The sequence below is a fragment of the Neomonachus schauinslandi genome, chromosome 3 (genome assembly GCF_002201575.2).
Source record: "Neomonachus schauinslandi chromosome 3, ASM220157v2, whole genome shotgun sequence".
Classification (NCBI taxonomy): Eukaryota; Metazoa; Chordata; class Mammalia; order Carnivora; family Phocidae; genus Neomonachus; species Neomonachus schauinslandi.
In genome coordinates, this window is record NC_058405.1 from 166,763,956 (window position 1) to 166,789,246 (window position 25,291).

At 39.5% G+C, this 25,291-nt stretch overlaps 2 protein-coding genes across 5 annotated transcripts in view; one reads left to right on the forward strand and one right to left on the reverse strand.

Annotated features, from left to right (window-relative positions):
• The first annotated feature begins 1,778 nt into the window (after positions 1–1,778).
• RPE (ribulose-5-phosphate-3-epimerase) lies at positions 1,779–17,188 on the forward strand. Of its 2 annotated transcripts, XM_021703299.1 has the most exons (6): positions 1,779–1,990; positions 8,126–8,205; positions 12,919–13,058; positions 13,449–13,583; positions 14,296–14,382; positions 16,743–17,188. In XM_021703299.1, the coding sequence occupies exons 1-6, from the start codon at positions 1,869–1,871 to the stop codon at positions 16,863–16,865; spliced, it is 687 nt and encodes a 228-aa protein (XP_021558974.1). In that variant the 5' UTR covers positions 1,779–1,868; the 3' UTR covers positions 16,866–17,188. The 2 variants fall into 2 exon arrangements, with proteins under 2 accessions (XP_021558974.1, XP_044769666.1); XM_044913731.1 differs by lacking the exon at positions 14,296–14,382.
• A 1,292-nt stretch (positions 17,189–18,480) lies between these two features.
• Positions 18,481–25,291, reverse strand: part of KANSL1L (KAT8 regulatory NSL complex subunit 1 like) — a 149,527-nt gene continuing 142,716 nt past the window's right edge. For all 3 annotated transcript variants that reach the window (XM_021703298.2, XM_044913730.1, XM_021703297.2), the window contains exons 12-15: positions 24,269–24,323; positions 22,910–23,022; positions 21,130–21,298; positions 18,481–20,239 (exon numbers count right to left, since the gene is read on the reverse strand). In XM_021703298.2, coding sequence (XP_021558973.1) covers positions 20,009–20,239; positions 21,130–21,298; positions 22,910–23,022; positions 24,269–24,323 — 568 coding nt within the window. In that variant the 3' untranslated portion in view covers positions 18,481–20,008. The remainder of the gene's footprint in view (positions 20,240–21,129; positions 21,299–22,909; positions 23,023–24,268; positions 24,324–25,291) is intronic.

Sequence of the window (25,291 nt, forward strand, 5' to 3'; positions counted from 1 at the left end):
GTTTGGTTTGACACTCAGGACAATAAAAACAAGGGCAGAATGTATTTGGAAAAGCTTAAGACAAATTTACTTATATTATTTCAGGATCATTTAGCATTACAGATCAATGTACCTCCATAATATTTTTCAATAGTCACTGTGACTGCAGGATGAAAATCCTTTATTAGCCATTTTATAGGTAAAAACAAAAGATTGATTACACAGCCAACTTCCCTCAGATGACTTTGAAGTCTGTTATGAATGACCAAAGAGCATGGAAAAAAATGCATATGAATAAATACTGAAATGTTTATGAAAGATATTTATGAAAGATATTAAGACCTCTGTGTTTGAATATGCACATATAATAAAATAAAGCTAAAAATATTTAAGATGCCTGATTAAGTTTCATTTCTCATTTCCGGACATAGGGAATACGTTAACTCATTCAGAAGAATGTTCATTTTGCATCCCTGGGGTGTGCCTTGAGGTCTCTTCTCAACTCCCACAGTCTGGCTTGCGGTCACCCTTCAGTTAGACACCTCCAATTCTTCCCTCCAGCTCCAGCTGAGCACCATTTTACTCAAGCTTTCCACCAATATCCTTCAAAATAAAGCAGAGTGGGCAACTTGGGAAACTGGGTAACCCAGCTTGATTTCTCTGCCTGGATTGTGACCCACTGGAATAACTGGTAGATTTCCCAGGAGGAATGTGAAGGAGCTGGTTGCCCTCTGAATGTGGCTGGAACCACGATGCAGTCCAAGTTACCACCAGTTGTCTTTGGTGTAGAGTACAAAATGTCCATTCCCTACCATCTAAGCTATGCTCTTGCTAAATCCTCTTTTTTTTTTTTCCCTCAAGCGATTTTATTTCATCTGGTCCTGACTCAATGACCCTAGGCACATTTAGCAGAGGAACACTCTCACCCTCTTTCAGACTGTCTGAATAGTAAATAAATGTATTACAACTCGTCACCGAACATTACTGAGAGGGAAAAACAGAAGGTAAGGATGAGGGCCGGAAGCCCAGAAGGAGAATAGTAATAATAATAACCACCACATTCTGTACTGAGCACCAGATATCATGTGCTGGTTTCCTTACCTGGATTCACTTATCTAATCCTTACAACAATCCTAAAGACTGGGAAGATCCTTAGAGATGAGAATTAGGAGGCAGGGGGAAGTGACTGCCACGTTACCCAGTTCGTATCTGGAAGAGAGAGGACTCTGCCCTAAATCTGACTCCTTCACCTCTTCAGAGGAGTTCAAGGAGACAGAGATGAGAAGAAAGGATTTTATTTATTAGAGAGAGTGAGCCAGAGAGCACAACCCGTGGGGCGGGGTGGGGGTGGTGCAGAGGGAGAAGCCAACTCCTCACTGAGCAGGGAGCCCAACTCGGGGCTTGATCCTGGGATCATGCCCTCAGCAGAAGGCAGACGCTTAACCTACTGAGCCACCCAGGCGCCCCTTCGTTTTGTTTTTTAAAGGCAAGCACAAGAGCCCAAGAGGAGAGGAAAGCAGCACAGATGCAAACAATAGGGAAGCAAAAAGTGAAGTGAAGTGAGAGCTGAGGAAAGGGAACTGCAGGGGATGTAAAGCAAAAAATTAAAAAACTCCTAGAATCCTGCTAGGACTGGGAAACCTAAAAGGCTCATTTCCAGAAGGAAGGTCAAGGGAAAGAAGAATGGGCCTGCAGGCGAGGCCCCGCCCCAAAGCCCCTGGGCAGACAGCCCGCCCCCGGGGAGGCGGAACTTCCTCCCCCCGGGCAGCTGCTTCCGGTAGAGTCCGGAAGACTCTACCGGGAAGGGGCTAAAACTGCGCAGCCAATCGGGGCGACACTTTCGTCTTACCGGGGGACTCGTGGGTAACTTGCTCTTGGGAACCAGCACCATGGCGTCTGGCTGCAAGATTGGCCCGTCCATCCTTAACAGCGATTTGGCCAATTTAGGGGCTGAGTGCCTCCGGATGCTGGACTCTGGGGCCGATTATTTGCACCTGGATGTAATGGACGGGTAACTCCTCGGGGCTCGGGTCAGGGTTGCCGCGCGGGGCGGGCTCGGCGCACCTTTATTGAGTGCCTATTGGGTGCACGGCGTCCCTGTACGGCAGAGCGCCTCACTCTAAACGCGGTACTGAAAAAGGGACTGGGGTGAGGGTCCTGAAGGCCCTTCCTGGAACGAACCCGAGGCCGAATGCTGGGCTGCGACTGCGTCCCAAACCTCTACCTCCCCTCCCCCCACGTAACGTGTGGTCTCCTAGCACCTGGGACCCGGTCGCAATCGTAAACCTCTAGGATACGTCTCTCATTTTCAGTTAAGAGAAACTGAGGCCCAAGGGGATAGGCATGACTTGCCCAAGCTCATATAGCTAGTTAGTGGCAAAGCTGGGGAGAAAGGTTTCTATAACGATGAAGAGCTTGGCACCTGTAGTGAGATTGCCCGAGTTCTGCCATTTGATGGGTCACCCGGGACAAGCTACTTAACCTCATTGAGCTTCAGTTTCATTATGTGAAAAATGGGAGTAATAATAGAACCTACCGCTTAGGCAACTTTGGAAGATGAAAGGAGCTAACACGAAAGGAGGTAACACGATAAGTATACAGTGCCTGACCTACAGTAAATTCCCTGTAATTATTAGTTGTTGTATCATTGTTCGAATTTTGATTTTCCTGTTTATTTTCTCTTCAGGCACCCTGCTCTTCAGGGAGGTCAGTTTTTTTGTAAGTAATTTTTAAGCACTGTAGTTACAGCACATAATCAATATTGTTCAGAACCAGGATGATGCTAGTTTTTTGAAGTTGGCTATAAAATGTGGAAACGAACCTAGAGAAAACAGTAGGACTCTCAGGATTACACAACATTGTGACAGAGTTGCAAGTTGTATTTTCTTGGATTGGCCAAGTAGTTTTTTGAGCCCTGCTGATAACTGGCCTTAAAGTAATAACAGCCATTACTTTGGGTTGGGGTAGAAAAATAAAATTTATTTCAAATAGGTAAAGTTCCTGTGTGACTTCATGCAAATTTGCAAATTGTGTTATTTACAAAAGATGGTCAGTTACTTCCTTTTTTTATGTCACTCCTGTTACAAGAGTTTTGTCTTCCTTTGTTCTCTCCGATTAAATCTGTTGTTTTCCTTTTGCGTCTCATTCCGTTATCAGTATCCCAACTGATGATGGCAAAATCTTGACCTTAGAATACTAAGAATTCTAGGCTAAGTGTGTAAGATTAGTAAATATTATCTCTCACAAAAACCTGATTTTTATTGTGCTATCATATACATAATTCTGCTTTTCTGGAAAGTTCTGAACTTTCACACGTAGCTGAATGGAGTGTATACTTCAGAGATGGCTACATTTTCATGTCTGGGACACAAATTTTTTGTCTGAGACACCTACCTCAGGATAGAGCAGGCTACATGTATATGTATGTAGTCTTTTTTAACAGGGAAAGCCGTTTGGTTTTTTAAATAAGTCTTGTACCCTGTTTGAGTAACTGAATGGAAAAAAAAATTGTTTCTGTTCACAGGTCAGGAATATTAATGATAACAGCTAATACTTTTGCACACTTAACTAGTTCTGTTCTGATGCTCTTTGTGGTTTAATTCACACAACCTTATGAGGCTGTTATTGGCACCAGCATTTGACAGTGGGGAATTGGACATAGAGAGGTTAAGTCACCTGTCTGAGGTCTCCTAGTTAGGAAATGGAGGAGCAAGGATTAGAAGCAGGCAACAGCTGTGTTGTCTCAGAAACTAATGTCTCCTGTGGGACCTGGACTTACAGAGAATGATTAACACATTCTTTTTCCTTGAAGAGTAACTATACACTTATTTTTGTTATTTCACGTCTCTCCTACGGTGTAAACTCCCTGAAAGCAGGGTCTCTGGCTCACCTCAGTCCTCCTCAGGTAAAGCACTGTGACAGGCTTAGTTATAGTTGGCTGAATGAATGATTGGATCTGTCATAATAGAGAGATCTCTAATGAATCACTTTTGTCCCCTCCCAGCCCTATGGCAGACCCGGAGCTTATTAAGATAAAAGTATTTGTTTTTTATTGACTCCTTTCCCCCTTTGCCAAGTAACCTCTTGGTTTGACAAAATTAAATTCTCCAAACACCATTTTAAACCTTTCCCATTTAACCTTCACAACTTTTTGAGCTAAGAGGTGTTTTTTATTCCCCTTTTGCAAAGGAGGAAACTAGTTCAGGGAGGTCCAACCTCTTCCTGATGTCCCGCCAGAAAAGGCAAAGCTGGCTGAGCTGCCTTGTTTCCTGGGCCAGGTGTATGCAAGTGGGGGCCTGGACCCCCTTTTCCAAGGTGGCCAACCACGACTTACCTTCCCTCCAGGTACTGCTTTTCTGTTTCCTGGTCCCTTTAAAAAAAACCCCCAGTATTACAATTTGGATGCACCTGTTGTTTCCCCTTTCTCCCTGAAGTGCCCAGTTTCTCTCCTGATTAAAACTGAATGTCTTTATCTTGAAAGTCAGGAACGAGGTTTGGGGTTTTTTTGGGGGGGGGGGGGAGGGCCGTGCACTAGTATGGTTGGATACTTGAAAAAAAGAACAAGTGAGTTCTCTAGAAAATTGGAAAACATATACATCTGTCATGACAGGACAGGGACCACAAGTGTGTTGGTCCTAAGTGTAGGAAGAGAGGAAATAAGCAGTTTCTAAATTGGTTACCGGGATTTAAAACTGGGGAGATGTCACATTAGTACTAGATTGCTGACCTTTGACAAACATCCAAAGATTTGCCTGTACTGGGTCCACAACCTCCATTAGCTAGGCTAATGGATGTTCTTCATTTGTCTCCTGTCCCCATCTGCCCTGTTCTGCTCCTCCATGTTTTCTGCCAGCCCCTGTAGGCATATGAAATTCTGTTGCCTGATTCTCGGGAAATGTTTTCTGGTTACAGTCTTGCTACGTTTTCGATCAACCTTAATCGTCTTCTTACCATGTTAGCCTTGTTGGGAGATCTGGTAAAGGTCTTATCTGTCTGAAATCGATTGTATGACAACTGTAAACAAAATTTAGGGTTGATGATGATACATGATGAGAGAGAAAATAATTGTATACCTGTATTGGAAACAATTACAGCTTAATCTCAGGAAGTCTCTGAGGGAAAAAAGATACTTTTTTATTGTGTTTTCTTTTTTGCAGACTTCAGAAAGTACCTTTAAGGGGGAAAAAAAAGAATCATATAATGATGAAACAGACTTCTTGATGAGATTTCTCTTCATTAGAGTGAAATAATTTGGTATTTTCCAAGCTGGTCTGATAAGAACTCCCAGGGCATCTGTCAAGAATTCAGATTCTCAGGTCCTCTTTGGTGTCCTAGGGTTGGAGTAGGGCCTGTAAATTCTTTTGTGACAAGTGCTCCCAAGGTTACTCTTCCCAGGCAAATTTAGAACCCCTTGACTTCGTGCTTGGCTTTGTTGCTTTTTTTTGTTCCGGCTTAACCATAAGCCTTTGGTTTCTTCTGAGGGCGTCGGTAGGTTTATATTCTTCCAGCGGCTGTGGTGAACCCAGTGCATTGCAGTGATCATCAGTGCATTTGGTCCTACAATTTGGGGATGAGTAGTTTTAAGTGATACTGTATTCTTGTTTCCCAATAAGGTAAAGGTATATTTGTTTTTTTCTCCTATTTTCTCAAGATGTGTGTGTTTCGATGGATGTGAAAATAGACACAGTCTCTTTTCATTATAAAGGCAGCCTAAGGTTTAGGCAACAAAAGTCCTCCCAAGGCCATGCAGCAGGTTACAAGAACAATGAGCAAAATCCAAACCTTTCATTCCAGAGTTGTATAGTATCCAGTAAACCTCACTGTCTGCTTCTCCGATCCTCACCGCCAAGTTCTGAGTAAACACAATAAGCATCTTATCCGTAGCGCAGGCAGTCACTGCTCTGAGGTAAACGGTAGAATGCTTTTCTAAATACTGGAAACCCAACCTCCAAGGACTACAGTGTTTGCAAGTGCAAGTGTCCACACCCATTCATTCACCTTAGCCGGTCCTTCTCAGAGTTGCCCTGAATCCTGACCTCTCCTCCTCCTCCCCTGAACTCTCTTTTTTTGTTGTTATCATAGATGGGCAGGTGAGCATATTAGTTAAGAGCCTGGACTTTGGAGCCAGATGGCCTGTGTTTAATGCCTGCCTCCAGCACTTACTGGCTGTGTGACCTTGAGCCTCTTTTCCTCGGCTGTAAAATACAGATGATAGGCGTACCTACCCCAGAGAGTTGTGAGGTATTAATGAGTTAACTTATGGAACATGTTTAGAATGGTGGCTGGCCCATGTAAGTTTTAATTTTTTATTAGCACTCATTCTGTCCTCTAAGCTTAAGATCTTAATCATGGTTTATTCTCTTTTCAGCTCTGCACATCTAATCAGTTAACAATCCTGTCGCGTGTATCGGTCCTCATTTCCATTCTTACAGTTCCCTGCCATTTGCCAACACCTACTTCCTTTCTTCCAATGTACTGCCCAGTCCATCTTCCTGTTTTATTATTTGCACTTTATTTTTTATTTGCTTCTTGCTTTAATACTTTTTTTTTTTTTTTTTTTTAAGTAATCCCTACCCACACTGTGAGGCTCGAACTCCCAGCTCCGAGAAGGGCGAGAGTCACATGCTCTGCGGACTGAGCCAGCTGCTTCTGGCTTTAAAACCTCACTTCACATTTACCACAGGTTGGAGTCCAGCCACTGAGCCTGGCTTTCGATACCCTTAATGTGACGCAGTCCACCTCCTGTTCTTTTCATGCTCGCCAAGCTGAACACCACCACCTCTCCCCTTCTTTGAATGTAACATGCCTATTTCTGCCTTTGCTTCATTTCTTTTCCCATCTTTACAAATTCTGTTTGTTCTGTAAATCTTGTGATCTTCTCCTCTTTTAATGTGCCATATTACTTACCTCAGGTTGCCTACTTGTTATTGTTTAGCTTTTCTTGTGATCCTCACATAGGGTAATACCTACTACTTTTAACCAATAAAGCCCAGAGTTCAGTGGATTAATATTATAAAGTGTAGTTCTTGGTCATGTCACAGTTGAGTGTGAATGTCCTTCCGTGAAGAAATTCAGGGACATCGTCTGCTTCCATCCTGTGACTGTCATTCCTTAAGGGTTTCTCTACTCATAGGAAAGTAAAGTGAGAGCAAAAGAGGAACACTTCTTAACCTCCTGGGTTCTGCAGTGACACCCATCACTTAAATTCACAGTCTTTGGTGAGAACGAGTCGCACGGGCCACCTGGATGTGGAGGGAGAGGGAGTTGGCTCTCACCAGCAGTTGTACCAGTAGGTCATGGATTCTGTCTCTTGCCTTAGCCGTCTCTTGCCAATGAGATGGTAAACTTTTCTGGGTAAGCAGGAACTCCCATATTTCTGTGTAAAACCCAGGCTGGTCCTTGTATAGAGGGGTTTTGTTCCATATTGAAGTGAGCTAGCGATAGAAGGACTACCTGGAGTACGTTATGGTGTGCAGTACTTTGGGTCGGATGTCAGGAAGACCTCATTTGCATCCTGCCTCCACAGATTATGAAGTGGGTGACTTCAGGAAGTTCTGTATCCTGTGCTCTTCAGCTGGGGGATAGAACAGCATCTCCCTCATAAGGCTGTTGTGAAGATGAAATGAAAGAAGGTACAACACCTGGCATGTTGTAAGCCCTCTGGAAATGGTGGTTATTAATATACACATCAGGCTTCTTTATTGATAATCTTTAAGAAATGTTAAATAAATTATCATTTAGTGCCCTGTGATCGAGGTGGTTTAGTAGTAGCCACAGGCAGCCTCTGACAGGTGAGGGCTTGAGACCCGTGTCGGAGTCCAGAACTTCCTAACTAGTGTGTGACTTGGGCAAGTCATAACTTGGGTTTTGATTGTGTCTTCTTTCCATTTTTACCTGTTGGATGATGAATTATAGAGTTAAGTCTTGTGACATTGTTATGATTTGTTGAAATATCAAGGAAATCCTGCTTTATAAAACTGAAATTACCAAGATGTTTTGGTATTGTTAATACTGTTGATGTTAAATATTACATTGAAAAATACTGCAATCACAGAGGATCCCCTTTACCCCCATGAGAATACATTTGAGAAAAATACAGAAACTGAATTGAAAACATTTTCAGAGTAAGATTTTGTTTGTCTTATAGGCATTTTGTTCCCAACATCACCTTTGGGCACCCTGTGGTAGAAAGCCTCCGAAAGCAGCTAGGCCAGGACCCTTTCTTTGGTAAGTGGGTGTTATGCTGTCGGAAGCCGGATGTGTTGCTCAAGTAAAGGAAAAGTAGATGGTTGATTTCTCAACTTCCAATCTCATCTTGAACCCTTTCCCCTGCTCTCTGTGCCGAGGCTTCATTGGCTGCTTGTAATAAGCCAAACTCTTTCTTGCTTCAGGGCCTTGGCACTTTCGCTGATCTCCTTGCCTGGAACACTGTTCACTTGGCCAGCTCTGCCTTATCTTTTGGCCCTGAATTTTTGGCATTTCCTCAGAGAGGCCTTTCTAAGCACCACATCCTAAATTAACCTTTGTCCAGTTATCCTATCACCTTCTGAATTTTCTTTCTAGAAATTCCTTCAATCAGATTACTTTTATCTAACTAAAAACTCCTTTAGAGCAGGAATTTAATCCACTTTGTTTACTGTGGTTTTCCTAAAGGTAAGCATACACACAAGATTGGAGCTTAGTGTAATTGTTAAATGAGTTTATAAATCAGCCGATTTATGGTCTAGAAGCGAAACCAATTATTTCATGCAAATTGGAGTTTCTACAAGTGGGGCCTATGTATGCTCCACTGTGGTATTGTAGAATAAGGTGAGGTAAGCTTTTTAAGAAGACGCAGTGACCTGGAAGTTATTTCTCGTGAACATGGATTCAGTCCGCATGTTGTTATTGCTCTTTTAAACTAAGTTAGCAATGGCTTAACCTGACAAATCTCTTGTACATAAGAAATTTAACAAATTTTTATAAATATGTTCCTATGTAACTTTTGGAATTATAAAACAGATTTTTTTTTTTTTTCCAGCAGATTGTGGACCAATTTTATGAAGGATTCTAGCTGTGCAGTCCCATATGGTCGTCACTAGCCATATGTGGCTATTTAAATTTAAGTTAGTTCAGATTAAATGAAATGAAAGATGAAGCTTCTCAGTGGCATTAACCATATCGCAGGCTCTCGATGGCCACGTGAGTCTAGTGACTACTGTACTGTATAATGCCGCTATGGATCATTGCTGTCTTCGTAGAAATGTCTTTCGGGCAGAGCCTCTTTCTAGGATCCATGGACTTTGCACGAAAGAAAATGTACCTTACCAATTTTTTTTTTTTTTAAGATTTTTTATTTATTTATTTGAGAGAGAATGAGATAGAGAGAGCACGAGCAGGGGGAGGGTCAGAGGGAGAAGCAGACTCCCCACTGAGCAGGGAGCCCGATGTGGGACTCGATCCCAGGACTCCAGGATCATGACCTGAGCCGAAGGCAGTCGCTTAACCAACTGAGCCACCCAGGCGCCCCTGTACCTTACCAATTTATGTAGCAGGAGGGAAACTGTGTTCAATTGGCATGTTCACCATTTTGAAATTGTCAAATAATGGAATGTAAGCCTCTTATGATCTAAACTTTTTTATTACATTTTAGAAAATGAATTTTCCAAGATTAATTTGTTCTTAGGAATATCAGAGGTGAATGAAATAAGTAACCTTGTTTGCCCCCACTGTTCAATGGCCACAGAGTCCTCCGCATCTGGCTTTGTATGGATTTAAAAGAATTTTTTTTTTCCTTTTCCTCTCTTATTTGGACTCCTAGCATCACTTCTCATTGCTGTCTGTGTCTCCTGTCTTACCAACCCTTTTGACCGACGACACAGAGTCTGCTTTTTCTTTCTGTTTTTCATTTATTTGCCATTAGCTCGCTAATCAGTCTGTCTAGAAGTGGGTCTACAATAAAGATGAATGGACTCCAATCCTTTAATGTTTGGGTTTTGTGACCTAAGAAGTGTGTTTTTTGTTTAATTCTTGGATCTTGGTGGTGGTTGGATAATTGATTCATGTGTATATTCTAAGAAGTAATTCACAAGTTGCATGTATAACTGCTTAAGTTCTGAACTGTTCAATCTCAGTATTGAGTGGTAGTAACCATTAAGCAATCAAGTGAGAGGGAAAATCTGTTGTTTTTGTGTTTTGTTTCTGTTTTGTGATCCCCTAAATCAGCGGTCTTCAGGTGTGGTCTAAGGACCCACAGGAATCCCTTGCAGATGGAACAGGAGGTGAACACTGTTTTCGTAAGACAGTGTTATTTGCCATTATTTGTACGGGTACAGAAGCAGTGGTGAGTTTGTGTGTTGGTGCATGGCCCGAATCAGAGCAATGGTATTGAACTATCCAAGGAGTTATTACGTTATTCTTCGTCACCCTGTTGTTCATAGTAAATACCCTTGAAGAATCAGTGCAGATGATTCATTACAGTAAACCTTGATCCTCGGGTGCGTGTCTTTCACTACTGGGTGTGCAGAGTGGGAACTACATATGGTGATGGTTTTCTTGGGGAAAACCACTTGCACCACCCTGAGTTGTGAACTGACTGGCAGCCTTTCTCACTACCACTATTTTCACTTGAATGAACAACTGGCAGACGAACTATGCTTATCCCACTCAGGGATCTTATGGACATTTTCTTTAAAATAACTAAGTTAGCCTGTCACTTCAAGGAAGATACCTCATTTTTGTTTCCACTGATAAAGTTAGAGCTTGCAAGGGAAAATTTGAATTTTGAAAAACTTGTGTCTGCCTCTGTGAGGTCGTGAGCTTCCTATTTACAGCTTTTCCGATAAAATCTGTAGTGATCTTAGTAAGTGTGATTTTTCTGATAGGATATAATGAAATGTGTTACTGTTTGGAAAAGCTGTGTAATTCAGTGAACTGGTACTTAGATCTGTTCAAAGTGTTTTAGGAAAGGCCTGCGGCTTTCAGTGTGACAAAGCGCAGGCAGGTCCCTGGGAGAGTTTACAGATCCCACACTGCAGCTAACCTTTATAAAAGTCCTAGTTGTTGGGTTTTGGGGTAGAAATAGAAGAATATCCGCACTGGTCTGAAAAGGCTATTAATGTACCCCTCCCTTTTCCCTGTACTTTCCCCCCCTTTTTTTCCATATAAAACAACATACTGCAACAGACTGAATGCAGAGCACATGTGAGAATACAGAGGTCTTCTGTCAAGCCAGACAGTAGGAACTTGCAAAAGTGTAAAATAATGTCACTCTTTTATTAACATGTGACAGATTTATTAGTGCTTATTATTTTTAAATGAATTAATAAGTAGACACTTAAAAATTTCTTAGTTTGAATTTCTAATACATTTTAAATATCAATAAATACAGCCCACATCAACAGCCCTTTGGGGGGGGGGTGGTCAGTAATTTTTAAGAGTGTAAAGGGAGGCTGCTGATAGAATGTTTGAGAACTGCTGACCTCAGTACATAACACAGGCAGCTTCACTGACCGGTGGCTCTCTGAACACGAGATCGTCTAGTAAGGGCTGCTCGTGGGGACCACGTGCTGGAGACTGAACAGCATAGCAGTCTGGTAATTTCAGGAATGAGTAAACATGTTTTAAAGCAGATTGATTTTTCTTTGTTTAGAACACAAAGAAATAAACACCAAGTAGTCTATCAATGTTTTACCTATTCACTTAGGTTTTATTTTTGTTACTTTTGTTATTAACCTTGGCTTCATTTGTCAAGCGGTATTCTCTTTTTCCTGATAGTTTTCAAAGCCTTATTGCATTCCATGGTCTTAGTTGAGTTCTAGAATACTAGAAATTTTTTCACTATAGCTCAGCTATATCAGAAATATGCTTCCTCTGGCAAAAAAACAAACTCACAGCTCTTCTTAGCACATCCATCCGGCACAGGAATATTTACAGTTTCCTTCTTGACAGCATCATTTCTTGATTCAGCCTCTTTTAAGCCACCTTCTCGTTAATTGGTCTTATGTTTTAAGTCAGGATCCTACAGAAGGCCACCCCTGTTTCCCCAGCCCATGTCTGTGACTTGAGCTGTCCAGTTAGGATGTGGTCAGATTTGCAGTTTCCTCCTGCGCTTTCCTGGCTCCTGTCGCCCCCACCCACCCCCACCCCCTCTGGCCACTTCCACTGGCCCGAGGTGCAGAGCCAGGAGCCCACCGCTTCTCACCAGACTCAGCGACTGCTATTGGCCTTGCTCCCCTGGGTGACTGCCATGGCCCGCTCAGTGAGTTCTGGTCATTTCACTCAAGAGCCCATTGTGTCCCCCCCCCCAATCTCATTCAGAATAAAGCCCAGTGGCCTCCAGAGCTCTGTCCCAAGTCTCCTCACCCTGTGCCCTCTTATCTATTCTCCCCCCGACCCCCCCCCCCCCGCCCGACCACACTGGCTGTATTAACTACCAACCCAGTGTGTACTGTATTTACTGCTTTTCTTTATGGTTTGTCTCCCCCACTAAGAATGTAATCCTGTCAGCAGAGGCTTTTGTCTGTTTTTCTCTCTGTCCCTGGGGCCTTGAATAGTTAATGGTGCAGTAAGTGCTCCATAAGATATTGGTAGAATCATTTAATTTAGTTTTCTTATTTTATAAATGAGGAATTAAGTCTGCATAGATAATAGGACTTTTTAAAGTTTTTTAGAGTGGCATTTCCCGGGCCTAGGTTTCCTGAATTCTAGTCCTTAGTTGTCATATACAGCACCATATGCCTTGTGTGGAAAACTGTAGTTTTTTTGTGAATTTAACCGAAACCCTATCTTTAAGATCAAACGAGGCTAGCTCTAGTTATACAGAAGGGTAATTATTTAAGAATTATCTTAATGCCAAATAGTTTATTATCCAAAACAGCAAAAACGGTAGGCTGGCTTCAGTAATCTGAGCCAGGTATTTTCCTTTCAGTAATATTTAGGAGATGTGTCTTTTCTTTCTAGATATGCACATGATGGTGTCCAGGCCGGAACAGTGGGTAAAACCAATGGCTGTAGCAGGAGCCAATCAATACACCTTTCATCTTGAGGCTACCGAGAACCCAGGGGCTTTGATTAAAGACATTCGGGAGAATGGGATGAAGGTGAGAGGTCAGCAGTGACAGTAATGTTTTCTACTATTCATTGTCAGTGTGGAAGTTTGGGTGGAAGACAGGATGTGATAGGCACACAAGACCAGACTGGGACAGTTGTTCTTCAGCCCAGAAGCCAGAGTTTAAGTATAACTTGTTTGTTAGACAGGATTTCTAGATTCCACCCATGTTTCCTGAAAATGACTGCCTTTTAGAAACATTTACATTTCGGTAGCCTTGTTGACTTTTTTAAAAAGTAGTTATAGTCAATAATTTATGCATTCCGTTTCTTGTGTCTGTTCTACTCTTTAAGAAAGGTATTTCTACTGGGTCTGATCTGCCACAATAGTATAATACAGAAATAATTGCTGATGTGATGTAGCAAATTTGTCTCTGTTACAGGTTGGCCTTGCCATCAAACCGGGAACTACAGTTGAGTATTTGGCACCATGGGCTAATCAGATAGATATGGCCTTGGTTATGACAGTGGAACCTGGGTTTGGAGGGCAGAAATTCATGGAAGATATGATGCCAAAGGTAAAGAAATATTTCATTTGGGGGTGAGGCTTTTATTATTTGTGCTCATTGAGTAAGCATACTTGAACCGCTTGCCTATTTAGACCTGTCTTCATTCTGAAGGTGGCGTGGGAGGGATGGCCCGCACAACACTGTAATACGGTGTGACAGATGCTGTAAGAGATTTAGGTTCGGAAATCAGAAAAAATACTACATCTTAATCTTGAAACTTCCTTTCAAAGCTATAATCTCTGTAGCCTTTAGATCTCTTGGGAGATCTCTTTTCATTGAATATTGAAGGTTTTGTCTTTGTCTTATTTGCATGAGGTAGTCTCTGCTAAGCCATGATAAATTGAATGCTATTTCCCAAACAGAACAAGCCTTGCTTTTATGAAACTGAATTTGTCTCAGTATATTAAAAGGAAGGTATCCCCAGTCATAGTTTGTATTAATAAAAAGTTATCTGTGTGATGGGTGCCTGGCTGGCTCAGTTGATAGAGCACGCAACTCTTGATCTCTGGGTCCTGAGCTCAGGGCCCACGTTGGGTATAGAGATTACTTAAATAAATAAACTTAAGTAAACAAATAAATATTGTGTGAGATATTTGGAGTTCTATTGTAGTGGCTGATACTGGCTATTTGATTTTTTATTTATTTGGTTTTATTCCCCCCTCCCCCCCCCGCCCCCAGCATATCCACCATAGGAGTCATTTATTTCTTCATGTATATCTAGGTTCATTGGTTGAGGACTCAGTTCCCATCCTTGGACATAGAAGTCGATGGTGGAGTAGGTCCGGATACCATCCATAAATGTGCAGAGGTGAGACTGCTCCTCAGCTGTGACCCAGACCAGTTTCCTTTCACATGTGTCTAGGACATTGTCTGTGCGCCAAAGAGATTTCCCCTCCATTTCCTAAATTGCCTTTCTTTTTGGGAAGAGTATTTTTCTTATTCAAATGTAGAACTATGAAAATGAAGAGCAATCACATCATCATTAAAAAGTAAGTCCCAGTTATCTGAGTAACGCTGAAGGAAGTTATTTTTTTTAAAGAATATGCTGAATGCCAGCCTTTTGGAGATCATTAAGTTCTAGGCCTTGGAGTAAGACGTTTTTCCAAAATAGGGAAAGAAAACATACCTTCTTATAAAGTGAAAAGGTGGTGGTTTTGTGTAACTGAGGTGTATTAGTTACTAGTTTGTCCCTTGCAAGAACTGACTAGAGCCATTTCTGATGGAAATCTCGGTCTGATTTCTGGATACCTGTGGGTGGGATGCGTTTTCCCAAGTAACGAGCCGAGCCGGGTTGGGCCCTGAGCTTCCTTCCTAAGAGGGTGCCAGCCCCGTGTTCTCACGGTCGTGAGAACAAGCCCCGCATTGGGCTCCATGCTCGGTGTGGAGTCGTCTTGAGATTCTCTCTCTCCCTCTGCCCCTCCTGCTCGTTCTCGCTTTCTGAAAAATAAATCTTAAAAGGGGGGTGGGGTACCAGCCCTTCCTTTAACATTGCAGGCCATGACCGTTTCTGTGGCCCATTTTTGTTAAGTGACACAGTCTGATCTGCACTTTCAGTTGTTTGTATAAATGCCATACTTTTTTGCTTGATAGCTTCTCAAAAGCTTGGTTGTGAGATGGAAGAGGAGCTGACCAAACAGTTAGTGAGCATATATCCTTTGGCTACTTGGGGAATTCTTTCTACTGAACTGCGCTGTGCCATTGGGCTTTTCCTGCTTACATTAAAACACATGTCAAGCTGTAACCCTACAAAACTAATTTTTTTTTTCACTTTTATGAGGAATGTCATTGGAGATGCTGTGTTTTGTATCACAGAGTGACAGTGTCTCCTGGGAGGAACTTTCCTCCCCCTTGGGGCCCCTCCCAGTAGCCTCCTGCGACTTTGTTCTGGTAGCAGATCACAGAACAGATTGGGTTTCCCTCCTCGAGTCAAATCCTGGGAGTTCAGAGCTAAATTTGGATTTACCTTTCTTGCTTTTCTCTTTGATTTCTTTGCTTCCACATTTAGAAGTATCTTGGAATCATCTTTTTTTAAGCCCCTCAAAGCCTTTCTGGAATGCAGTGAAGCATATATTAAAAAGCGTTTCATTCTTTCTGACATCAAAATGAGAAATTATTTAATGTTGCCATATTTTAGTTTCACATTTTAGCAGTAATTGTCTGCCAATTCATACACTGTTGACCCTTGAATAATATGGGTCTGAACTGCATGAGTCCTTTTTTACAGTACTGTAATTTTATTTTCCTAATGGTTTTCTTAACATTTTTTCTCTAGCTTACTTTATTATAAATACAGTATGTAATACATATAACATACAAAACATGTATGGCTCAACTGTTTATGTTATTGGTAAGGCTTCCAGCCAATAGGAGGCTATTAGTAGATTTGGGGGAGTCAAAAGTTACACACAGAAATTTGACTGCACAGAGGGTTGGTACCCCTGACGCTGTTCAAGGGTCAACTACATAGTTGAAAGATTAAAAGATAATTTGTTTTTTTAGTAGCCTTGTCAATATTTGCATATTTTGGAATATTATATATGTTCCAAAATATGCGAATATATATAGAATATCTAGAATATATAATATCTATATAATATATATTATATAGTATTATATTTTATATTTGTTATATCTATATAATAGAATTGAGGATTAAAGGTTTTTACAGTTTTTTCTAAATATTAGCAAAGCTGCAACAATGTAGCTTATTTTAAAGGTGGTTACAAAAATGTCTGTGATTTCTTAAACACATTTAAAAATAATTTGATATCTTTGTTAAGCATTTCTTTTCTTTTTTTTTTAAAGATTTTATTTATTTATTTGAGACAGAATGAGAGAGAGAGAGCGCTCATGAGAGGGGGGAGGGTCAGAGGGAGAAGCAGGCTCCCCGCCGAGCAGGGAGCCCGATGCGGGACTCGATCCCAGGACTCCAGGATCATGACCTGAGCCGAAGGCAGTCGCTTAACCGACTGAGCCACCCAGGCGCCCTGTTAAGCATTTCAACTTATGTCTTCATTGAACTAGATTGCTTAAGTCTGTTCATCTCTAGGTAGCTCTCGTACAGTTAAAGTGCTGACAGATGCAAGGGTAGAAACTCTAGTCCAGAAATTGTTGTAAGCTTCTGTGCACCTTCCTTTGAAGCATAACTTAAATGTTTACTTCTTCCAGGCAGGAGCTAATATGATTGTGTCTGGCAGTGCCATTATGAGGAGTGATGACCCCAGATCTGTGATCAACCTGTTAAGAAATGTTTGCTCAGAAGCTGCTCAGAAACGTTCTCTTGATCGATGAAACCACAAGGAGTTGATGCTCATGAAATCTTTTTACTGGACGACAAGAATATTGACTATCAAATCCTATCACAGTTGAAGCAGTGCTGTTTTTCTGAGCAGTCATTCCAGTGACTAAAATCTATTCTGCAGAATGTTCCAAGAGGTTAGAAATTGGTGTGTATAACTACATTTTTAGTGATGGAATTTAAAGATTAGTGTGGTAAAATACCATTTTTACTGGGAGACTTGATTTTTATAAAGTAAAAATATGGCTGTATTAAGGTTGTAAACAAAAATGTGTCTTAAAGCCTAATGAAGGTGTACTAGTTACTATGAAAAAATTTTTTCTGCAATTTAAATCTTCTCGTTTCTTGGTTTTCCAAAGCAAAGGAAGTCCTTATTCCTGTTCCGTATGTCATTTTTGATTTGTGTGTGCACATGACAATATGAGAAGAATGGAACTTGTGAAAAATCGAAGTTTGAATCGGGCTAGGATGGCACACTGTATTCTTCTTAAACATCTATTTTTTACTTTGCACCTTATATTTGATACATAAAAACTGTAAAAACAGTGAATGAAGCCCAGGGATTTCAGGTGGTCTGTTCTAAAGTACAAGTATAGATTTTTATCGAGGTGTTTTCTTTGTTAGCTCTGCTGGAGGGGCAGGTTATACAGTGATCCCCACCTGTCCCTTTTCTTACTCACCATTCTTAAGAACATGAAATAATACTGTGCTAGCTCTGAGCAGAGAGGAAAGGAAACAAATTCAATTGAGTTGAATCTGGACTCTTCTCCTTTCCATCTATTTGACTTTAGCAAATCAAATCAACCAGTGTCTTTGCATATCTGTTAACTGATTTATACATTGAATATAATTATAATAACCATGCAGGGTTATGTTGAGCATTAAGAGAGATCATACGTTATATGTAAAGCTTCCACTACTATTCCCAGATTTATAGGATAGTAGAGAATTGAGGATGCTCAATACAAAGGTGCTGTCATTTATGTTTTGTAGCCTATAAAGTACTTCAATATAAGCTCATTAAATCCACAAATCACTCTTACGAGTGGTAGGACAGGTACTTTTGTCCCCATTTAAAAAATGAAGATACTAAAGCTCAGCAACAGGCTGGTACCATGGAAAGAACCCAGTAGGGCACAGGAGTTCTGGTTTGTACTCTTTTTACAAATGGAGCCCTTGGAAGGTAGATTAGGCAAAGGAAGCCTCTTGTATGTAACACTGTCTTATTTGCAATCTAATTTTACCATGTAGCAGAACCAGATGGCTGAGGATATTCTGGATACTATGGATTTGACCCCAAGGATATATATTATATTAATCCAGCAAAGACCAGGGAGGCCAAAAAGATGACAAGGTACAGAGTTAATCTGTAAACTAAATATTTAAAACTGTGTCCCAAATTATACTTTGACAATACATATCCGCTATTTCATTCTTGCCAGTACTCTTGCTACATAATACATATGGCAAGAAATAAACAGGAGACCAGTGTCATTAAGCTTCTTTAGGCTACTATGAGTTTTGAGAAATAGGCTTGAAAAATAAGAACATTAACACTTCCGCATAGACTAGAGCTTGCTTGGTTTTTTTCTATCCTATAATGTAAAAATCTGTTGGTTTTTATTTTGACTTAGGAAACGTTTGTGCCATCAATAGGTGGTGTTTAATCAGATCAGACAACACAAGGCATATAGAAATAACTTTAATTAAAAAACTTACATAGAAGATTATAATGTCAGACATGACAGAAAGATTTGAGCTTATTTGCCTAGACAACTTGGGTTTGTCCAGCTTTTTTCTTTTTTAAAAATAAATGTACAGTAAAACTACAAGCAAAAATTTGTCAGTATTGAATTTGAATTTTTTCCTTCCTTAAAGGGATTAGTATAATTTCCAGTCCCTAACAAAAAACTTAGTGTCAAATCCCCCCAGACTAGGCCAGATGGCCATGATTGTCAGTTATATGGGTACTATAACTTGAATAACCTTTTTTTTTTTTTTTTTTTTAACATGAGAGGAGTTGTCCTCAACTTTTACATTGAAAAAGTTACGTGATAGCTTCAAAAGGAATTTTCCTTAATGTACACTCCTGTATTCAGTATTCAAGCATTACCCTTTGAAAAATTTTAATTCTCACTCTAGAATACAAGTAAGAATAGATGCTTATTTGAATAGAGTGAGCTATAGTAAGGAATGACCAAATTCATTAGAAATACAACATTTTTTATACTGATAGTACTTCCTGTTGCTTATTTTAAGTTGGTGTCTTCTCTTCACGAGATACATAAAATAAAGTTCAAGTTTTAAGAGAGACCAATATTTAACTCTACTTTGCTTGTCGTAATCTGTTAGGAGTGAATGGAAAGTAACCTGTGTTTAGTCTAACAGATAATGGTGATTTTAGATAAAGGCGTATTGTGTTATCTGGTATAGAAATTTCCATAAATAACTTCTATTGGTTAAACATGTTTTTTAAGAAATCCCCTCCCCATCATCAAGACTTTTAGATATCCATTATCACTGGAACCTGTGCTTTGTTTTAGAGTGCAGCTTAAACTTCATGGGGTAGTTCATACATGCATTTTCAAGTGGAGTGGCCACTGCCAGTGTTTTTTAAAACGATATGTGTGTATATGTATGTATACTCTGTACACACATACTTGTATATTCAAATATACTTCTGAGGCAATTTTAATGAATTACCATAGAAATTACATAGAAATGTATAGGAAAAAGAGCTGTCATTTGATGCACAGGTATATTTGTATATATATATATATATATCTATATATATATATATATATGTATGTGTGGGTATAACGTCTTTCAAAAACCATTTACCCAGTAATGTGATTTAACATCAGATTGCAGCAGTTAATTTTTTGGTGCTTGTGATTTGCATCATAAACACAAAAGACTAGCACTTGTCTGTAGGTGAAAAGCTAGTTATTCCTGTGGTTCAGGAAGGAAAAAGAGACCTACCTTGCCAGTTTTATAACAGCATAAAAGATTAATACATGCAGTACATGCTCTTACTCTGGAATTGTGACTGAAGGGGGTGGGGGATGGAGAACAGGGCTTATTTTTTTTCTCCTGTCTTCCATTCACTTACATACTTTTCTTAACCTGTTCCCTGTCACCTATTTTTTTTAACATGAGTAAGTCCTAGACCAAAAGGTTTGTACTCTTCCATTTCGTCTGCCTGCCTTTTCGGATGGTGACCGTTCTCTGGTGCACTGGTACAGAAGATTTCACCACAGGAGGCTGGGCTCGAACTTTCACTGTGATCCTTTTTTTCATCCTGGCATAGTAAGGCTTCTGTGTCTTCATTCTTCAGCGGAAAAGCCCGTCGTTCCCACCACAAAGACTGGAAGAGAGAACATCTTCAGTTAAGTTTCAACTAATTTGTTTAAATTCATGTATCAGATAATCCTTTAATGTCAGTTTTGTAATTACTGTTTTGTTCTCTAGTGCATAAATGTACAAACTTTCATTTCGACCTGAGTATCTAGCAACTCAAATGGGACGTTACTGGGAATTGTTGAGAGACATTTCCCTTGCCCTTCCACAAAGAGGAGACGCTGCTGTTGGGCATCAGCCTTCATTTTGGGCATCGGAGCACGCTCGGAAAGTCCCTTTCAAAGTGTTTTGATCTCCTACTTCAGTGTCTTCATTTCAGCCCATAATTACTACAGACACCTACTGACTTTTCCTTCCCCACGCTTTCTACGACTTGCCGATTAATTTCTATAGTTTCTGCTCTCCATTCTAGATCTCGTTCTTTCCCCCCACCTGCTTATAAAGAACACTGCAAAAATGTATAGATGCTGTGTTAGAAAACACTCCCCTTGAGGTAAGAACTGGATCTATGGGGAGACAGGTAAAAATCTCTTAGAAAAAGAAATAGCAGCTAATATTTACTGTGTGCCAGGTGCTGTTCTCTCTAATCAGATTGGTTTTGTAATGAAACTTGGATAGAATCCCCATTTCCTAACAGAGTAGTGAGTAGGTGAAACTAGATACTGAGATGTTACATGAAAAGATAAAGTGTTTATTAGTGATAGAAACTAGAATGCTGGAATACATACTCTCTCTGATTTGTACCCAGCATTTTATACTGATTTGTTAAGTAATGATGAATCCTTAATATGCCCTTTCTTAACTTCTTTTTTAACAAGCACTTTCTACACATAGGCTTTTAAAAGGTTAAAAAGGCATTTAAAAGGAGGTTTAACTAATTGTATATATTCCACTTACCTTGGTTTCTTGACTTTCATTTAATGAAGGTGAGCTCTGTGCACTCAGATCCTGGCTCTCTGAAGGAAGCTCAGCAGGACTTTCAGCAGCACAGTGCTGACCACCACTGAAGTCATTAGGGTATTCTTTCAAAAGCAAGTCCTGTCCTTCAACATTTTTACTGTAGGCTCTAGCAAGAAAATCAAGAAAATATTTAATTGTTACTTCTTCAGGTCTTAACATTTTATGAACAACCCCAAGTTATCACTAAGTCTATTTAACTTGGTAGCTTGAAACAGTCCTGCCCAGATTTTAAAAAATTCATCTGCTGATCTTCCTGTTATCTCAAAGATTTAAACAGTATTTTAGAAATAATATTTTGTGAATTTGCCAAATTATAATAGTGGATTTGAGTTTTGGTGGGGTTTGTTATTACTGTTATTTTGTTTTTAAATGAGAAAGGACAGTTACTTGATCTCTACAGTCTTTGAGTTCCCAGAGTATTCTATATTATGATGTCATCCATGTAGGACTCAATTCACATTTTCCTCTTTACTTCTGGAAAGTTCTATCTCTGGAATGTGGAGAAAGATGAGAAATGAGTCTCATGTGTGTTAAGACAGCTCTTGGAATAAGGATCTAGAACAAATCTGGATATTTTGAGACCTAAACAGAGAAATGAGTTTTAAAAATACAGCTGAAGGGGTGTCTGGCTGGCTTAATGGGTATAGCCTGCAACTCTTGATCTCCGGGTTGTGAGTTCTAGCCCCACGTTGGATGTGGGGTGAATACTTAAAAGTAAAATCTTAAAAAAAAAAAAAAAAAAAAAAAATGCAAAAAAAATACAGCTGACCCTTAAAATAACACAGGGGTTAGCACCAAATCCCCTATGCAGTCAAAAATTCGCATGTAACTTTAGACTCCCCCAAAAACTTAACTACTAATAGCCTACTGTTCACCAGGAAGCCTTACCGATAATATAAACAATCGATTCACACATTTTGTATATGTATTATATACTGTATTCTTAGAATAAAGTAAGCTAGGAAAAAGGAAATGTTATTAAAACCATAAGAGAAAATACATTTATAGGACTGTCCTGTAAAAAGTCTGTGTATAAGTGGACCCATATAGTTCAAACCTGTGTTCAAGGTCAGCTTACTAAGCAAATGAGAGATGCCCCCACATTAAATCTAGCGGACTACCAGACTTGAACACAATCTTGCTTTGTGAGTTCTGGCTATATTAAAACACAATCCATTGTAAATATAAAATACCATGGACTTTCTCAAATATATAATTACTAATTATGTTTTTAGGATTTAATTTCCTTTCCCCCAGAGTCATATTTTTGAAGTATTTTAGACCATCTGCTTTTTAGACTAGACAGGTTTCTTGAGCAAAATTTTTTTAAGAACAACATGTTTTTTAAGTGGTTATGTTAAAATAGATCACCCGGATTCTAATTCCTAGCATTAGGGCTGCTGTTAAAGTGTACTGAAATGGCCTACTCTATCTAGGGAGCATTTTCACGTCATTTGCTGAGTTAAATCTATTCCTCAGATTGACAGTAAGCAATAGGAAATAGTGGAGAAAAATAGAGAAATGCATTTCATCAGTCATAGCCAAAATCTATTTGGAATGTACTCAATAAATGCCATGTTTCACTTTAGTGCACAAATAACTGATGTTCTGTAGTACATTTTCTTCCTTTTTAGGGGTCTCTCTCATTACTCATGCAGAATTTTTGTTGATTCTTCATGGATTTCATGGTTTGGGCTTTTAAATTGTTAACACCTGCCTGCTGTTTCTTCTGTGCCACTTGCTTTGCTCCCATAGTGACCATCTGGCTTGCTCTCTCTCTTCATATTTTTTGTGTCTTAGGGAGAAGACTTCATCAGAAAGATCTTCTACCTGGAATTAGAAATAAAGTTTTTCTTTTATCAGAAACATTTTGAAATATGAGAACAGGTGTCAAACAATTCCTCATCAAGAGAACAATATAGGAAGAAAATTCTAAAATAAATCTAAATTGAGAGAACAAGTATTACGAGATGAGCTTCAAATTCCAAAATAGAGGGATTAACTTTTTTTTTTTTTTTCCTCTTTTACAACTTTTTTCCTATTGGGTCATGTTTGAAGACTTACCTAGATTACAGATAGGTTCACAGTGCTTTGCATAAAAAATTCTCTTAATGCTTAATTCATTCAAAGATTTATATTGATTGCCCTTTACTGTTCTAGGAATGTTAATATCAAAGCAAAGTGAAACTGAGAAAAATGAAAATTAACTAATGACTTAATCTGGAGTTCTAAGACTTTGGTGGTACTGGTTTAAGAATTTGGGTTTCCTGGCTAGGATCATTCTAAACTAGGGAAAAGCACATTAAAAGAGGGGAGGGCATTAAAAAGTTAATTTTGATAGTTGAAAAACACAGTCAGTGGGCCTAGAAAGATTATGACACAAAATGTCTTACATAATAGTGCTTCTACAGAACATCACTTTCAAATTAGTTTGGTTATATAGTATTTTTCCCTGAAATTGTTCTTGTCTTAATGTAAGTTTTACCCATACAGGCTCATAGTCCCTTTCCTGCATTCTAAAACTCTGGAACAACAAGTGTTCTTAATTCATTCAGTGACATAGCCTGATCTGGCCAAATTCTAGAACTGTTTTCTATAGAAACATTAATATTTGATTATGAGAACTATCCTAGACTCCCTCTATGTCTTATGTGATGGACCCATCACATTCACATTACTTTCTCAAGTCCAAAGGTTTCCCAATTCAAAAGCCGTTTGTTCCCAACGTTTTGAATGTGGCACTGTAGACTTGAATATTAAAACTAAATCTCTTCATGCAGAAAAACATGACTAATACTGGGAATGAATATAGATATTCATGTAAATTCAGTATTTCAACAATTGATGTAAGCAAAAGATTTGTGTTTTTCTTTATTACATTTCTTTATAGATTACTGTCTTTGCAAATTTGCATGAAAACATTTTTCTAATGAAACTAATATCCTTAATGAAGAATTTTGTTTTCATAAGTGAAAAGAAAAAAATCAGTGCATGTTAAGGGGCTTATGTTTCCCTTTAGTTCCTCAAACACCAAATTAAGCGGGCTTCAATTGTCCATAAGTGAAAGGCAACTTACCTCCTCTTCACCTACATGATATTCATCCAAAGGCTGAAGAACAGCCATCCTCCAGCTGTTGAAGATACAAACCAATTTCAGCTTTTAACTAAGTGTAGCAATTTTATTCTCTAAGCACACACAGCTAATGCAGTAATGTTTTCTTTCCTTGGGGCTTCCATTAATTCAAATGGTTGTATTTTCATACTTTTTTTTTAAAGAGAACAATTTGTGTTATGAAAAAAAGACGAGAAGGTGAGACTTTACTTTTGGCCTTAGAGTAAACGGTCTCCTCTGCATAGCTGCATTCTGTACCTAAGAATGTACCAATTTTGAATTAAGTCAGTAGATGCTGATAAAATGGCTTGGCAGGGAGGGAGGGGTGGGGAGAGCATGGCCTCTCAGGTTTAACTACTGGATCACAGAATTCCTCTGTATTTAAACAACCAACCCAACCAGCCAGCTCCAGCCTTCCAAAGTAGATTGAAAAACATCATTGCTGCAGAACATCGTAAGCACAAATGTTACTCCTTACTTTTATGTAGAAGATCTCAATAGATTCTCTGTAGGATTTCTCATAATACCTCCTACAGTATTAAGAGTTCTTAATACCTCAAAGTAATTAGAAATAAGATTTGAAATCAGAATAGAGATGGGTAGGAATTACTGTAGTTGTCACTGAGCTTTTATCTGTTTCCAACCTCTTCTACCTACTTCCTGGTACCAGATTCACGTTCTTAAAAAAATGTTTTTCATCATTGCTTAAAAAAACAAAAACTCTGAATAACTTCACTGCCAGTAGGAAGCAGATCTGTGTATGGCATTCTGGGACCTCTAGAATCTGGTTCTAATTCCTTTTCTAGCCATAACTTTATCACCCTACACAAAAATCTCTCTCTGGCGTAGCGTGTGCCTTTGTTGTGGTTTCCCCTGTGTAAATAAACTGTTCTTTCTCCCTCCTTCATGATGTCTTCCCACATCTCCCTACTAATCTATTTATTGCTGACTTGGCAACAACACATCAAATTCTTATTTTTGTTGTTA

Bases quoted from the DNA above. Each gene is read 5' to 3' on its own strand.
- RPE (XM_021703299.1), top strand. From the start codon at position 1,869: ATGGCGTCTGGCTGCAAGATTGGCCCGTCCATCCTTAACAGCGATTTG. The intron at 8,206-12,918 runs GTAAGTGGGTGT...TTTTCTTTCTAG, and splicing joins AGGCCAGGACCCTTTCTTTG to ATATGCACATGATGGTGTCC. The intron at 14,383-16,742 runs GTGAGACTGCTC...TACTTCTTCCAG, and splicing joins CCATCCATAAATGTGCAGAG to GCAGGAGCTAATATGATTGT.